At 54.4% G+C, this 16,463-nt stretch overlaps 1 protein-coding gene across 1 annotated transcript; it reads left to right on the top strand.

Moving 5' to 3' along the window:
- Positions 1-2,932: 2,932 nt before the first annotated feature.
- Positions 2,933-6,254, top strand: CCL19 (C-C motif chemokine ligand 19). Its single transcript, XM_054809971.1, has 4 exons — positions 2,933-3,103; positions 4,247-4,370; positions 4,734-4,830; positions 5,364-6,254. The coding sequence occupies exons 1-4, from the start codon at positions 3,046-3,048 to the stop codon at positions 5,382-5,384; spliced, it is 300 nt and encodes a 99-aa protein (XP_054665946.1). The 5' UTR covers positions 2,933-3,045; the 3' UTR covers positions 5,385-6,254.
- Positions 6,255-16,463: the final 10,209 nt, after the last annotated feature.

The raw sequence follows: 16,463 nt of genomic DNA, 5'->3' as shown, positions 1-16,463 counted from the left end.
GGAGGGTGTCAGCGTGGCTGGTGCTCCCCAGGGAGAGCCCGGGGGTGAAGGTGATGCTCACACATCCCATTTACATTTTGATGGGTTGAACTTCCCATGGGGATCCGCCCCCCCCCCCCCCCCCCGGGTTTCCACTTTAATTAACAACTGCATTACTGAGGCTTCTGCAGGAGTGAGTGCTCAGGGATGCTTCCCGCTGCCTGTGGTGTCTTCAGGGCTGGAGCTCCAGCTCTCCCGAAGTGCTATGGATGATGCTTAAATGGGTCAGCACACACAATGCTCTCCCCTCTTCCCAAATCGCACCAGATCCCCTGCCTGTTCCCTGCCTGCCTGTGCCTTTGAAGAGCCTGGACCCTGAAACATCCCCTCTTCCCCATCTGTGCCATCTCTTCTGGTCCCTGAGGCTCAGCCCTGTGAGGGGAATGGGGTGACCTCCCTGCATGCCACAGGGATGCACTTCAGAGATGACCACTCTCTTCTTAGAAATCCCACTGACCCCAGTGTAGGGGGGGAATCCCATCACATTCCCCTTTCACAATGCGAGCGGAAAGCCCCTTTCCTCACCCTCTGAGGCACCTCCTGGGGAATGAAGGCGACTGGAGCAGCCGTGCTTTCACCCACTTGGCACCCAGACAGCTGCTGGGAAGAGGCAGAGCCTCTTCTTCCTGCCCATGTGTCGACAGGGGCTGCGGGCAGCGCGAGGGCAGGGGGTCCCCTGCAGCCAGAGGTGGTGAAGGGGTCTATGCCCAGAAGGATGTACTCTCAACACTGGACACGCTGCTTTCAGTGCACGGCCCGCTGGAAGCCAGCAGCAGGTGGGAGCCCCTTGTGCCAGGGAAGTGGCAGTGGACCCCTCTGCTTACTGTGGGAACCAGGACCCCAGCAGTGCCTGGAGGGTGGTCCCACAAGATGAGACCCCCAGCACCCCCCGCCAGCACCCCTTGCCAAGCCTCAGTCATGCTTTGGTAACTGCCAAACTGAATGTGCAAGGAGACAAGGGTTTGCTGTCAGGCAGCACCCCCAGCATCCCTTGCCGGTGGGTCAGAGCTCTGCTTTTAGGGTCCCCTCTTCACAGGGGGCTTCACACTGTCAGTCCAGCCCCTGGGGAGGAGCTGGCTCTGGGTTAGGAGCGGCTGCGCCTGGAGGTCTGGCCATCAGCATCAACAGCCAGGAGCCATCGTCCTTCCTGCTGTGGCATCTCTTTGGCAGCGCCCCAGGGAGATCAAGTGGAGACCAGGTCCCACAGCCAGCCTGCATCCCCAAACCCGCAGGGAGGCTGAGGCTGATGACTGACACTAATCCTCTGCCACCTAAATTCCCCTTCCGCCAGCTAAGATTTCTCTACAATAGCTTGTGAGCGCTAGAAGGCGGCAGGTGCTGACTGAAGTTAAGCTGGCACATCCTGTTTGTGCTGCTCATCCTGCGCACCCACTCCTGCCTAATACCTCTGGCACAGCATGGGCTTGCGGGGGCACAGGAGTGGCCCGCAGGAGTGGACCACAGGAGTGGCCAAAGGGCAGAGGCGATGCTCTCCTGATGGAGGAGACCACCGACCACCCAATGCATGAAGCTGGTGCCAATGCCAGTGTGCAGGGATGGACCACCTTGGCCGATGGCATGGCTGGAGTCTTGTCTTCCTTCTTGCCGTGGAGCAGGGAAGAGGCAGAGCTCACTGTCTCCTACAGCAGAGGGACCTGCTGAGGTGCCCGGGTCCCAGCCTTGTGTCTTAGGATATTTGTCCCCATGGAACGGCTGTGGAGCACTCCACACTGAGGTGCCAGGGCAGGCTGAAGGTGGAGCAAGAGAGGGGGCGGAGGGAGATCCTGCTCCAGGATTTGTTCATGCCTGTGGGGAAATAGTTTTCCCACTATCAATGGAACTTTCCCTGGGTGCAACTGGGGGTGTTTGCCTCTCATCCTGTCCCTGGGCCCCTCCAAGAAAAGCCTGGCTCTTGCATTTCTCAAAATCCCTACAAGGCAGCTGTTGGTAGCAGTGAGACCCCCTTCACCATCCCTTCCCTGAGCTGCACAACCCCACTACTCTCAGCATCCCACATGCCACTTATCAGGGCTGAAGCGAGCTGGTTGAGGGACATCACTGCTGGTGGAGCTGGCATGGTGGTGAGTCACCATCCCAGGGAGAAACAGCCTCTGTCCCTGTGGTCCTGTGAAGGTTTGCAGTGGGAGTGCTGGTCTTTGGCCCCTGCAGTGCCCACGCAACTGGTAACGTGTTGGCACTCTGCACCATGCACACAGCCTCCATGGGAGATTATTGCTCTTCTGCCAAGTTTCCAACTTGTTTCCAGGAAGCTCTGTAGCCGCCTTTGGCCATGATCCAAATTGCTGGACACCTGGAAAACAGGTTGTCTTTAGGCATGTGAGATCACGGCCCCCGAGCAAAGCATGCTGGCTGGGCTCTCCTCCGTCCACCAGCTTTGGCTGTGGCCCCCACCCAGGCAGGGGAAGCCAGTCAGGCTCCTGTGATCAGACTGGGGGGGCTCAGGAGAAGCCAGGCATCTCACCAGTACCAATATAAACCATAAAAAATAGGGTTGAGGCAAATTCTCCCCTTAGCATCAGTGGGTTGAGCCCATGTGATATTTAATGGGAACATCCCAGAGATGTCTCAGAGAAGGGACTGGGAAATGTATGGGGTGAGACTCCCCATGTGCTTGCCCAGGGCCCCGGGGTGCTTTTGCAGGTTGAAGGGACCTTGGAACTGCTCTGGTCCTGACCTAGGCCTGTGTGGCCCAGGTGCCAGTAACAGAGAGGGCAAGAAGGTGTTTGGCTCTGGGACTGCAGAGCAGCTGGCTGCAGGGAAAGCAGACGGGATATTCGGGAACTCCTGAAAGATTAAAATCTAGCCTGTGGCAAGACTTGTTGCAACTTCCCACTCCTCCAAAAGAAAGTGAAAGCCACAGGCTGGAAGGATAAATAGGCAGCAGGAAGCACCAGCAGCAGAGCGCAGAGAAGCTGTGCAGAGCTCACCTCTCCTGCCCGGAGCACGGTCACCTCCAGCCCATCCTCTGCCAGACTCAGCAGCAAAATGCAGCAGCTGTATCTTCTCTGCCTCAGTCTCCTGGTGCTTGGACGTGTCCTGGATGGTAAGAAGGGAATCTCTTGGGCTGCTTTTCTTGTGGAAGGGAGAGAAACCAGTTCCTTGCTCCTTTTTGCATTTCCAGCAGACTTTTAGATGGACACACTGCTGGGGCTCTGTCGCAACCCTCCTGCATCTGCTGCTTGTAACCTGTCCCAGAAGGACTCTGTCCTGATCAAAGTCCAGGCAGGAACCTTCAGGGCACTGGGGCTGGAGAGCTGTGCTTGGGAAAGGCCATGGAGAAATCCTGCCTCTCAGTGCTCTAGCCCAGCTTGCGCACACTGAGCTGGGATCGCCTTTGTCCCATTCTCCCCAGCACACCAGGAGAGCATCCCTGGCACCCTTTGGTGTGAGACCTGGGGACAAGTGCCAGGGCTGGGAGGGAGAGGGAAGGCATGTGTTAGGGCCAAGACCATGTCTGAGAGGCTGCTGGTGTTGGATATGGGCTTTGCACAGGTCACAGCTGTCTGGGTGGGTGACACCAGGCCCTCTGCTCTGCTGCGGGGAGCTGGGGAATCCAGAGACTTTGTGGTGTTGCACCACATCTTGCTGCCTGGGGTTACGGGCATCCCTGTCAATCCTGATGGCGTTAACAGTGAATGCAGCATTTGCTTGGAGGGTGACCAAGGTCCCCTGCCCCACAGTGACACGTAGAGAGCTGTGTCCCTCAGCTGCCACAGGACTGATCGGTGTGGGGCGGGCTGGTGATGGGGTAGCTGCAAAACCTGTGACTGCTTCAGCAAGTAAAGCTGAAGTCATTCCCAGCCCCTCGGGAATGGGTGTCTGTATTGCAGCATCCTGAAGCTGGGTGAAGACCTACATCCTGCCTTGTTTGCTGCTGGCACTGGCCCTGGGGGTGCAGGAGGGACCCAGGCTTGCAGAAGGGCTGCCCGCCTGGGCAAATCTGCTGTTTCTCATCTCTTTTGCTTTCTGTCAGAAGGAGGCAAAGGGCTCCTGGCACCTGGGTGTGGGAGCAATAAAGCTTGTGCCTGCAGCCAGGGCAGTGTGCAAGGGCATCGCTGGTGGGCACCATCCTGCCCAGCTCCGCTGGGGTGGCCCCACAGCCCCTTCACCCTCCGAGGAGGCTGGGTGAAGGTGCAGCCAACCCAGGGAGAGCAACCTCAGCCTGCATGGTGTGTTCCTCCTCCAGTGCACGGCGGGAACAACGTCCTCGACTGCTGTCTGCGGACGAGCGAGAAGCCAATTCCCCGGCGGATAGTGCAGGATTATCAGCTCCAGCTGGTGCAGGATGGCTGCGACATCCCAGCTACTGTGTAAGAGCCCCAGGGTGGTGATGGCTGAGGGACAAAAGCCCCAGGGTGGTGATGGCCAAGGGATGGACCCTGCGGGGTGGCAGGGAGGGAGGCAGAGCAGAGTGGAGGAGAGATGTTGAGCTTGGTTTGGAGGTGAGGGAATAGGGATGGATGTGGAAGAGACCCTGGAGATCAGAGGCTCAATCAGAGCAGGGCAGACCTGCTGGGAGGGGAACACTTGGGACAAAAGTCAGGGAAGAGATTTATCCCAAGGCAGAGATGGAGGAGGACAGTGAGAGAGGTAATGGGTGAGAACCTTAGCTGTGCTGGAGCATCCCTGGGGTGTCCTGCTCACCTCATCTTTTTTCCCCATGGGCCTGGCAGGTTCATCACCACAAAGGGCAAGCGCCTCTGTGCCCCGCTCCAAGCACCGTGGGTGGTTCGCCTCCAAGAGAAGCTGGATGCCAGCTCTGCCAGGAAGGTAAGAGCCAGCCCTGTGCTCATCCAGGAACGGGGGAGCCCGTGGGTGGGGTTACCCACCACCAAACAGGCTTTTCCCAGTCTGACTGGGCTACTGGGAAGAGCTGGGACTGCTCTACTGAGGCATGGATACTTTGTCTCAGTCACCATCCCTCCTCCCTCCAACTGGGACCAATCTGGCTCCTCTGCAATCCCTCTTCCACCCCAAATAAATGCAGCCCTGGGGCTATTGCCCACCCAGTGCCACCCTGAGCTGAGCCCAAAGGGTGCCGCAGCAAAGAGCACTGGGAACAAACTCCGTCCACACACACTTCTGCCCTGCAAGCTTGGAGTTTGCAACTTGTGCATCTTTACGGGGAGGCCTTCTGAAGTGTTTGGTGGGTGCATTGCAAACCCTGCCAGGTCCCCACTTCATCACCATGGCTTGGCCAGTGGAGGTCACCCCTTGGTGACCATCCCGACTGTGGGGAAGGGACCCTGGGGAGGGTCCTGCCCCAAGGATCAAAACACAGATGTGTTTTTCACTTCCCCCAGGCCAAACCCCAGGGCAAGTAGGCTCCGAAGAAGCCCATGGCCTGCCCCAGCACCTGGAGTGGGGCCGGATCCCAGCTGTGAACCTGAAGCTAATGAAGCCAACCTGCTTCCACCTCCATCTGCAGGGCTGACCCTCCTCGGGACTCGTGCCAGCGCACAGGGCTGGGCAGAGCCCTGCCTGCTCTCTCTTGCTCCCTCTGTCTCCATTATGACCCAGCAACCTGCATCAGGCTGAGCTGGGGGCTGCTGGACCAGAGCCGTGGCTGCCTTTGCAGCCTGGAAGCTGGTTCATAAACTTTTTTTTTGAGATAAGTTCGGGGATCCCAGCCTTCCCTTTGGTGCAGCAGCTGTGACCTCCAGCACCAGTCTGATCCCTTTGGTTTCCATTGTCAGCCCCAAAGCTTCTGCAGTCCTTCTGCATCCCTGGGATGGGCTGCCAGGATGGGACAGTATGCAGATGGAGGGGATGGATGGAGATGTTCCTTGCTGGCCATGCACTGTGCTACTCCCTCGCTGAGCACAACCTAGGTGCTCTCGGGCAGAACGTGGCCGATGCTCCGCTGTCATGCCCTGACTTCCCTGCACTGTTTCCCCTCCTGCCCTTCCTTGCATGGGTAGAAATAGAGCCAGTAATGCGATGGTGGCAGAGCGGGCAGTGATGTTGCCTTTGGCCCTTGCACTCCTCAGGGTCACTGCCCCCCTTCTTGGTCCTCCAGCCTGCCACCGAGTTCAAAGCCTGCCCCGCTCTCCTGCCTGGGCAGGGATACACGAGCAGTGTTCACGCTGTTCTCAGATATTTGCTGCTAGATCTGTTCAATGCAACAATTACGGGTGCAAGTTGCTTCTTTTCTCTTTTTTATTGTGCTGTGATTTTGTTAAATAAAAAGAAAAGCCAACATATGGTTGACCTGCCTCATGTTTGAGCCTGAAGGCCAGCGCGGAGCATGGGGTGTGCAGCCAGCGCTGCCTGTAATGCTGCAGCAGCCAGAGGGATGCAATGGGGTACAAGGAGGGGAAGTAGTTTTCGTAGGGGTGAAGGACACTTTCAACAGCAGCTGGGCTGCAGGTGTCTCTTGGAAGCTCAGCACCATGATGTCGCGGGTGCCCTGCTGTGTGCTGCTTGGCCAGGCTGCTGGTGGGGCTCCCAGGGGGTTGTATTGCAGAGATGGGGTGGGAGGGAGCATACCAGTATTGCACCATCCAGCCCAAACCACTTCAGTCTCACTGGTGCGGCTGCCAGGCTGGAGTTCCCCAGCTCTCAGCTCCCACAGGAGCGTAGGACATGGATGAAGAGCTATGGTAACAGGAGCTTTGTCCTTGCAGTGAAGGGAAACCAAGGTATGGTGTGGGTGATCAGGTCTGCCAGTTAGCAATCTGGTGCTTGCTAGCAGCTGGGGTGCTGGGGAGGAGAAAGAGCTTTTGGGGAAATAGAGGCAGGTGAAGACATCTGCTCCTGGGCATGTCCATGGATAAGGCATGGAGGGTAGCCCACCATCCCCTGCCCCTCATCATCGATGAGCTGGGAATCACTGGCCATTCTCCTACTGAGCCTTGGGTCTCCTGGGACTGTGCACTGGGACTACAGTCTTGCTGCCCCGAAATGGCTTTATGTCCCCTTGGGAACTCCCCTTTTGCCCATGCCATGTGATATTTGAACAAAACTGCTCCATTTGGGTGAAGCGTGGGCCAAACGTGCATGAGTGGGGTTTGCATGGCCAAGAACTGAGCACCATACTCTCCTTAGTGACCACAGTGTCAAATGTGACTGTCCACACGGTTAAATTATTTACACTGTCCCTGGTCATGTTTTGGTGCCAGCCAGCAAGCCTGGGCACGGGCTGGGAGTGAGACAGCCCAGGGGCTGTTCCTGAAGGCAGGGGGTAGGTGTCCTCCAGCCCCTCCAGGTTATGGCTTCCATGGTGGTGCAGTGGCTGGGCCGTCCAAGCCAGGGGATGTCCAGGAACATGATGGCTTTTGCTGAGACCTGTTGAATGTAAGCTTACCGCTGGCCCTTTTCCTGCCCTGGTCTGCTGGCTCCCTTGGTTGGTGGCTGTTGTTTCTTTTTCAGGTGTTCCCCCCTCTGGGGTCCTCCTCCCTGGTATCTGTGCACACACAATGGGCTCAGCTGTCTCTTGGAATGACTTTTCCAGAGCACCAGCTCTGTCCCAGCTCATTAACTATAATGACAGCCCCAGCAATATAATCCTGAGGAGGAAGAGGCAGAGGAGGAAGGCTGGTAAGGGAAAAGAGGCCAAGACAAACAGCGTGAACAAGAAAGGAGGATAACTGGTGCTTGCTTGGGCAGAAGCCTTCCTGCCGCTTGCTCGCTGACCCGCGAGAGGCCTCAGCTGGGAAGGAGGAGGATGCTCGGCACAAATCTGCACCGGGGCTGAGCTGCTGCAGCCGGTGCGGGTCCCTGTGCAGGACAGGAGAGGCTTAGCCTGGGGTGGATCAGGTTCATCCTTGGCTGGAGGCTACCCTGACAAGAAGCATGGTGTCCTGGCCCAGTTCCTTGGAAAGCTGGGGGAGAAGGGGCTTGCACAGATGTCTTTGATGTTGGAAGCAGGTTTATCTGTTTCCATCAGGATTGAGGGACTGCTTAGCCAACCTGCCTGTAAGAGTGTGGTTCCAAGGCCTGTGGCTCCCAGCTCTTCTGGGAGCAATAAACGCACCCTCCTCGGAGCAATGCAGCTATCCATCACAGATCCCTGCCAGGTCCTTGTCTTTCATGGCTCTCAAGGGTGTGGTGGCCAGGCCCCAGCTCTGGCAGCAGGCTGCTCTTACCCCCGGACAAGGACAAGAGGAGATGCTGTCCTGGGCCAGGTACGTGCTCCTGGCTGGCTGTTTCTCCTCCAGCAGCTGTCCCTAGTCCAGAGCCTGACTCTTGGAAATCTGTCAAAACCCATCAGGGCTCAGTATTTCATAAACTACAGAGTGAGTTTTTCTAATACAAAATGTCAACAATCTATTTTGAGGGAAGCAGCCACTTCCCTTGGAGAAAGCAGCTAGTCACTGCCATGTCAAAGACCTCGGGTCTCAGCCAAGAGCTAGATTCAGTGAAAAATGTTCCAATTTCTCCTCTTTCTCTCTCTTCAGCCATGTTTTTCCCACTCTTTGCCTGCCCTCTCGCAGTGGGGCAGGAATGGGATCTGCTACAGTACGACATAGACATGCCCTCAGTATGTCTGGGGTTATGTGCAGGGATCGCTTTGATGTGAGGTGTTCTGGAGCATTGGTTGAATCATATGCAATCATTTATCCACATCTGGGACATGTATTTCACACATTGTGGAATAACAAGGCATTAAAACTGAAAAGCTTTCCTACAGGGCTGACAAAACAGTTCCTCTCCTCGTGACTGTACACAAGGCCAGGAAAGAAAGGCAGGGCTCCATCTATGCAAGGAAATTGAGCATGCTTTGGGTTGTTCTCTAGCTGCCAGGTCTCATAGCTGGAATCATGAGAGCACTCCTGTTCTCTCCCAGGCATGGGGAAAGCTGTCTCGGATGCTTCCCAGGTTGTGTTTGAGAGGCACAAGACAGCGGGCACAATCTGCTGCAGTCTCAGGGTCTGACCTGGCATGGACATTCCCAGCAAGGAGGTAGGACTGAAGGTCCATAGCAAAAACACCCATCTGCTTCTCTGCAGTAAGAGCGGGCACCAAAAGGAAATGCTACGCTGGTCTCATTTGGTGCCATAATACCCCTTCCAGGGGCTTTACTGGAACTGGTTCTGTCCGTGGCCTCCAAAGCGATGGTGTAGGGGACTTTTTCTGTCACCAGCATCCCTCATGTGTTACACATGTTGCTCCTGGAGGGACCCAGGGGGAACTGGCTGCACCCTCCCCGCATGCACCCGCAGGTGAGGTGAGCAGCACTGGGGAGCTAAAAGTCGTTACCCCTCCCGCAGCCCTCACATGGCCTCTTCACATTGCTCCCTGGTGCAGAGGAGTCCACAGGAGCTGTGAGCATGCCCTGGGCATGTTTGTTAGCGCAAGGGCCAGTTGTCCCCCAGGCTGGTGGTCTCCTCTGCTTGGTGCCAAGGCAAGGAGCTGCTATCCCTGGCCCCAGGTCCCTTGGCACCAGTGCTGGACTTGGCTGGCGGGGGCTCAGGGACTTGCCCAGGTTTTCTGTGAGGAGATGGGACATGTGGACAGTTGGGAAGGGTGGGAAGCCAGGTGAGGAAAAGCCCCTTCAGTCTTATCCCTTCACGCTGTTTGCTCTTGCCTAAACAGTAACTTGTGTGGGTGATGGAAAGGATCCAGGCCTGGCATCTTTCCTCCCCAGGCCCCTGCTTGCTTCCCTCTCATTCCCAGCATGTCATTGTCAGTGGTGCTTGTCCAGACACTTTCTGCTGGGATTTGTCCTGTGAGAAGATGTCAGCACCCTTGGCCAGGCTGTGGGGCTCTGAGCAGGAGCTGGTGCCGTCCCTGCTGTCCTCCTCCTGCAGCTGGACTTTCCCTGGTGGTATCACCCAGCCTGCACCTCCATGGTCTGGCTTCTTGGGTCTGATCCCCACGACTGGAGCACGGGACCAGGGTGCTTTTCCTGGCCCAGGTCCCTGCAGCCAAACTGAGCCCAGAAGTTGTGTGATACAGGGACCCTTGTACCCACGTGGGGCTCAGCTCTGTGCTTTTACAAGTTGCAGGTGCTATAGCTCATTGCAGTGTAGGTTTGGTCATGAGCCGGGTGCACCCTTGCCCAGATCCCAGGGCTCAGAGCACCCTTTGGAAAGGGAGGAGGGACCCATCCTCTCTGCCCTCAGATGCACTGGTCTTCTCTATACACAGTAGCAGTAAAACGTGGAGATTAAAGAGAAAACCAGGAGGACAAGCAAATAGGAGACTTCCATGGCTGCCAGAAGTCTCCGGAAAGTAGCTTCCCCATTACCCATCCCTCCCAATGCATCGGTAGGCAGTGATGGGAGGCTTAGTGCCATTTCTGTGGCACTCCCCACCTCTCCCTCCTGTTTCCCTGCTTTGCCATGCCTCTAGGTAAGCTTTTCTCTGCACGCCTGTGGTGTGCCTTCCACCAGGAGGCCTTTTCTCAGTTGCTGTGCAACAACAGCAAAATGACACAGCTGCACAGCAAAACAGAGCTGGGTCTGTAGGAGGTTGAGGTGAGGTAGCATCACCTGGCTCAGACTGCAGGGATGGGGCTTGGAGGGGACTAATGAAGATCTGGGAGATCCCTTAGCTCTGCTTGGGAGCAGATGGGAGGGACCACCATGGTGCGAGAACCAGAGAAGGACAGCAAAGAGAAGATTTTGGAGCTTCTCATGAATTTAGGAAATTGATGTGCAGCCTCAGGCTGGCTGGGATGCATTAAACTTGTAAGCATGACAAACCTTTCCTTGTCTAGGGTGGCTGGAGCACCTCTCCTATGAGGACAGGCTGCGAGAGTTGGGGTTGTTCAGCCTGGAGAACAGAAGGCTCCAGGGAGACCTTATAGCACCTTCCAGTACTTAAAGGGGCCTACAGAAAAGCTGGAGAGGGACTGTTTACAAGGGCATGGAGTGATAGAACAAGGGGGAATGGGTTTAAACTAAAAGAGGGTAGATTTAGATTAGATGTTAGCAAGAAATTCTTTACTGTTAGAGTGGTGAGGCACTGGAACAGGTTGCCCAGAGAGGTTGTGGAGGCCCCATCCCTGGAAGTGTTCAAGGCCAGGTTGGATGGGGCTTTGGGCAACGGTCTAGTTGAGGGCGTCCCTGCCTGTATCAGGGGGGTTGGAACTAGATGACCTTGAGGTCCCTTCCAACCCAAACCATTCTATGATTCTATGATTCTATGAAAGGGAGAGCCAGAAGATTGCTAGCACTAAGGCAGACTCAGAGGCTCTTCCTGTGATCCTTGTTTAGCTCTATCAAGTGCAAACCTCTAACCCTGGGGTCTCCCTTCCCCTCTGTCTGTTTAGCCCTGTGCTGTCCAGTTTCTACCCGGTTTCCTTGGACCCTTCTGCCCCAGGCTTTACCTGAGTGGTGGCTATTCTGTGCCTGTCCAGAGGGATTTGGCATCTGTGTTGTGTCACTGCAGATGTGCCAGGTGTGGTATGGCTGCTTGGCTTGGGAGGTTCACCCTCTGCAGCCTTTGGTCTGCCTCCTCTACAAACACATCTTGCTCTTCTCCACTTTCCCACAGAAAGTAAAATTTTCTTTCTTGCAAATGTTTTGGCTGGGAATACCCCTTCTCTGCTGGGCTGTGCACTGACTGTCCCCACACTGCAAGCGCACAACTGTGTTTACATGCACGTTCCTTAATCTTGTTTAAATTATCAAGCCGTGAGTTTCTACTGTCTCTGAGGGGATGATACTCCAGAAAAGCAGCATTTATTTTGGGGAGTCTTTTGAACTGCTGTGGAGGTCTTTGGTGAAGAAATCAAGTACTTTTCTTGAAAGACCCTGCAACTTGTAGTTTCCCACCTTTTATTTAGTAGACGTGGCTTTCAGAAAGGCACTAGTCAGCATTTACAGTGATGGATAACGGCCATTGTATTGCAAAGAACAAAAGCAGAACTGTCCAGGATACACTACAGCTACAGATTCATCCTCTTCTCACAGTGCTTGGTTTCATTTCCCAGCTACTGCGCAATGCTCCAGGATCCTCCTCTGCCCCTGTCAAGGCCAGCTACCCCAGGGAATTCCCAGTGTCAGAGCCTGCAGGGCTGTGTGTTTCATTGCCTGCCTGGGGCAAAAGCAGGGCTGAAGTCCTCTGGGTTGATCCCTGCTGTTTCCAAAGGCTGTGTGGGTTCTGTGCAATGGCTGTTTGCTGAGCCTGTGGGATTTGGTTGGCTTGGGCAGGGCAGCAGGTCCTGGAGATGCTGGCACTCAGCTCTGCACTTCTCTTCTCACTTGGGGTAGGGAGACTCTGCCCTGTTTGCGTTGCATTGCCCCATATCTCAGGTCAGGCAGTAAGAGCAGTAGATACTTTGCAGCACGACAGGGGATGGTAGGAGGGAAAATCTCTCCACCTTGGCCTCAAGCTTGGTTTCAAGCTAAACTGCACACTAGCCCTGCTAGTAGCAAATCCAATGCAGGTGGCTTGCTGCAAATATTAGCATCTCCTGGCATGCTCTTGTCCTGTAGAACCAGTGTTTTAAACTATATTACTGCAGACTAAAGCAAAAAAATCACCACAAAGAGTCATTTGTGAGTTAGCCTCATACCAACAGATGCTCAGATCTCCAGCCCAACGTGGCAGCTGGTGCTGTGGTAATGGGAGAAATGGGGAGTGCCTTGCGGCTGTTGGGATGAGGACAAGGAGATACATGCCCTGCAGCTTGCTGCCACTTCAATGAAGTGCAGTCCCTGTCCCTCCTGGCAGGGAAAACAGTTTTACTTTGTCTCTGGGCTGTGTTTGGTGAGGATTTTAGGCATCACTCATGAGTGATTCTGCAGTGCAGGAGTTATTGAAGTCAGTCTTGATGGGAGAGGTGGTCCTGGATGGGAGAACTGGGCTCTGGAAAAGTGTGCACCCACTTGGGAGGATTGTGGAGGACAGTAGCGAGTGTGGTCAGAGGTCTGGATGACCTGGCCTCCAAGCACAGGCTGAAAACACTTGGGTTTACCCTGCTTCCAGGAATGGATAAGATGGTCTCCATAAGATGCTGTGAAGAGAAAGTGAAAAAAAGTACTCTCTGAGTTTACTTCTGATAGGTCCAGAAACCACAGGGATCCCTGGGGTCAGACTTTAGGGGGAAATTCCATTTAGCAGAAAGAGGCAGCTGAAGAAGTGCTGCATCTCCACTGCTGGAAACTTTTACGGTCAGACCAGTGCCTATCAGAAAGCTGTAAGTAGTGCTGGCCCTGGCCCAGCACAGGATGGGTTAGATGACCTGAGGTGGTCCTTCCTAATTCTCTTTTTTCCCGTTAGTCTGGTCTGTCAGCTTCCTAGTGGGTGATGTGGGCTTCCTCTGCCTTACGCTATTCATCTGAAGGCTCCATGAAGTCGCAGGGACCATGACCGTGGGAGCCCCTCTAGAAGGTGGAGGTGGCAGGATGGAGTCACGAAGTCCCCACCAATTGCTGGGTGCTTGATGTGAGGCAGCCCATGGCCACAAGAAACCCTTGTCCCTGTGTGTAAATCCAAGAACTGACCTAGTGCCATTGCGATGAAGGTGTCTTAGGAGCATGGGGACAGATTGGCAAGCTGGGTCGAAGGAATCAGATCCTGTGTTGCATCCATGAGCCCTCTTTGAAGCAGAGCAGGCCGTGCAGAGGCTAATAGTAGAGTGTGAACCATCAGCAGTGAAAAACAACGTCTTTGCTGTCACCATCTGAGCCACATGCTAGTCTGCTTCTGCCAAGGGCCTTGGTAGATTTGGCTCTGTTTCACCAGCATAATTTGAGTTTGGGTTTGAGAAAAAAAGAAAGCAACCCAAAGAGAGAAAAGAAAAGAGCTCTTCAGGGCAAACGTGAAGCTGAAGAGTTTAGCATCAAATGCCTTTTGAAAGCAGCTGTGGAGCCTTGCTCTGACATAAAACAAGGCTGGTTTGAAGCCGGAAAGCTAGCTGGTAGGACACACTGTTCCCATCTTGCCAAATGCTTCCTGGACCACCTGTCCTTGCAGGGCTGGGTGCCCCGCAGAGCTGCCGGGAGCTGCCGTGGTGCCGCGCGCTCCAGCAGAGCGGCTGGGTGTATCACCAGTGTTGAGGGATATTAGTTGTTTCATGTAAATAAGTAGGTTTTAATTAGAATAAATTACTTAGGATTATAATACAGTGTGATTTGTGCTGTTTGCTTAGCTTTACTTAGCATGAGTAGCTAGATTTGCTGAAGCCTTCAGGCTGTGATAGAGGTATTTTTCTCAGTAATCTTCCTAGTAGTTTTCCTAACAGCTAGTACAGTGCTGCGATTAGTCTTTTAGTATGGGAAAGTGTCTTGATATCACACTAATGTCTCGATAGCATTTTTCCAAGCGTGGGACTCTTCAGTTCTCCATGTTCCACCAGCGAGTGCAGGTGCACAAGGAGCGTAAACCAGAAGATAAGGAGGCTCCAGCTGTCGGGGAAAACTGCAGAAACTGCAAGTCAACAAGGTTAAGAGCCTGCCTGCTTAGACACAGAATAAGAATCCAATTAGATGTTAGAAGACCCCAGACCAAAAATCACCATTGGACTAAAGGACGCGTGGACAGTGCGTGAAGGGCGCATGAGGGGTGAGTTTATGGGTCCCAACGGCTGTAATTGCCCTGGGATTTCTTTGTTCTGGAGGCACCCAGCCTGGGCTGATCCTGCTGCCGCACCTTTCAATTAAATTAAATATTTTACAAAATCCGATGCCTGAGACTCTGCTGCGGGAAACCCAGGGTAGAGCCTGAAGATGGAGGAAGCACGCCCAAGAATAAGTGTGTGTGTGTGCACGTGTGTTTGCGACACCATGAATGGTGTGAGAGTGCTTGGGCAGCAGATCTCCTTTAACAGCCAGGATCCTGATGCTCAGCCAGGCTTGGAGCAGAAGCAGCCTCAGGGTGCCGTGGGGAGAGGGGAAGGGGTCCTTTATCTCTCTGGAGAGCTCAGGAAGCTGGAGACCTTTTCACCTGGTGGTTTGTCCTCACCTTTGTGAGGTTTTGAGGATTTTTCAGTGGGGGGCAGCCATGAGAGTTTGGCTGGCAGGAGATGTGCACTGCCTGTCCCCCTGGGTAGTACCAAATGGAGTCTGTGTTGCAAGGTCTAAAGCATCTGAGTCAAGGGAGTTTTAATCAAAGCGGGCCCTAAAGTGTCTGTGTTCAGTGCTTTAACAGAACGAGGAAGGGCTTGAGCAGAAAACATCTGGAACAAGATCAGAAGCCAGACATACTCCTAAACAAAGGAGATACATGGCCTCAGAGTAGAAAACAGACATGTAAACGGAGACGGAAGGGGCCAGCAGCAGGTTGGGTTTCTCTGGATCTCATTTGTCTTCCTTGTGCTGCAACTGTCTAAAGTAAAAGCTGGGGGGCTGTGGTATGCCAGAACACGTCGGGGCCATTCATCATGGGCTGTGCTGGCTGTTGGGACAAGTCCGTGACAAGCAGAAGCTTCCAGCTATCCAGAGGGGCTCTGCCTTGTTCGTAACATCAGTTTTGAGGCTGCAGCCTTTCCCGTACTGCATGCAGGCACATGCAGGGAGAGAACAACTTCTTTCAGCAGGGCATTAACCGCTGCAAATATGACCCTGTGGTGCTTTTCTACAAGGGCTCTGGCTGGGCTTCAGAAGGGTCATTGCTCTCTCTGCTCCCAGAACCCTTTCAGCTCAGTCCGGGAAGGAATTCCTCCTGGTCTGCATCTCACCCCTCATGGGGTATTTCTGGTTGCACTCACACAAGCCTTCTGGGTCAGTACTTTTCAGTTTGAACAATCCCAATCTGCTCAGCATTGCTTCTTCTCTTTGAGAAGCTGCTCTCCTGTTCTGGACGGTGTGTGTGAAGACGGAGAGCAGGTAGTTCTGCAATGATTTGATATTGATCCGCTATGCAGGCCTTTCTCTGAAAGCCAGGAGATTGAGTCTGGGTACAGCTGTGGTGTGAAGCAAGTCTGCAGCTCTGTGCCATGCTTGTCTGGGCCATCAGGAACAGCATGGGCAAAGAGTTGAATGTAGAAAATCCCAGGTGAGCCTTTTTCTCAGCTGCTTGCAAAGGAAGCTGGAGAAGGCCACGGTGGTTGGGTCTTTGGGGGCTTTCCCATGGAGCAGAGGGGTCTGCACTGCCCCAGAGGGAGCATCTTCCTTCCCAGCCTTCCTGTGGGATGCTTCTGTCCAAGCATTTCCAGGCAGAGGATGACCAGGGCCAGGAAAAAGCCATCAAAGAGAGTAAAGCTGGAGTTTGCGGGGGCAGAGCTGCCAAGAGTGCAAAGGCAGCACAGAGCAGGGAAGCTGGGGAGCTCTCTGAAACAAGTAAGGTGTACCAGGCTGGTATTCCTACCAGGGCACAGCAGCAAGGAGTGGAAAGTCCCTGGCTGGCTCTTCTATGTCTGATAAGGCAGGCTGGCTCCATGCCCTGCCAAGGAAGGACTTGCTGTGGATCCTTTTTTACAGGAAATAGAGGGGAGAGTTATCAAGATCGCAGTCAGAAGGACTGGAAAAGAAAAGGCAGACAGATCCTTCCTTCAGGCAGCTCCAAGCATG

The sequence above is a fragment of the Grus americana genome, chromosome Z (assembly GCF_028858705.1).
Source record: "Grus americana isolate bGruAme1 chromosome Z, bGruAme1.mat, whole genome shotgun sequence".
NCBI lineage: Eukaryota > Metazoa > Chordata > Aves > Gruiformes > Gruidae > Grus > Grus americana.
The sequence above is the reverse complement of the archived record's forward strand: the minus strand, read 5'-3'. Positions and strand labels throughout refer to the sequence as shown.

Coding starts and splice junctions, on each gene's coding strand:
- CCL19 (XM_054809971.1), top strand. CDS start 3,046: ATGCAGCAGCTGTATCTTCTCTGCCTCAGTCTCCTGGTGCTTGGACGT. Junction 4,371..4,733: donor TGCGACATCCCAGCTACTGT/GTAAGAGCCCCA, acceptor TGGGCCTGGCAG/GTTCATCACCACAAAGGGCA. Junction 4,831..5,363: donor ATGCCAGCTCTGCCAGGAAG/GTAAGAGCCAGC, acceptor CACTTCCCCCAG/GCCAAACCCCAGGGCAAGTA.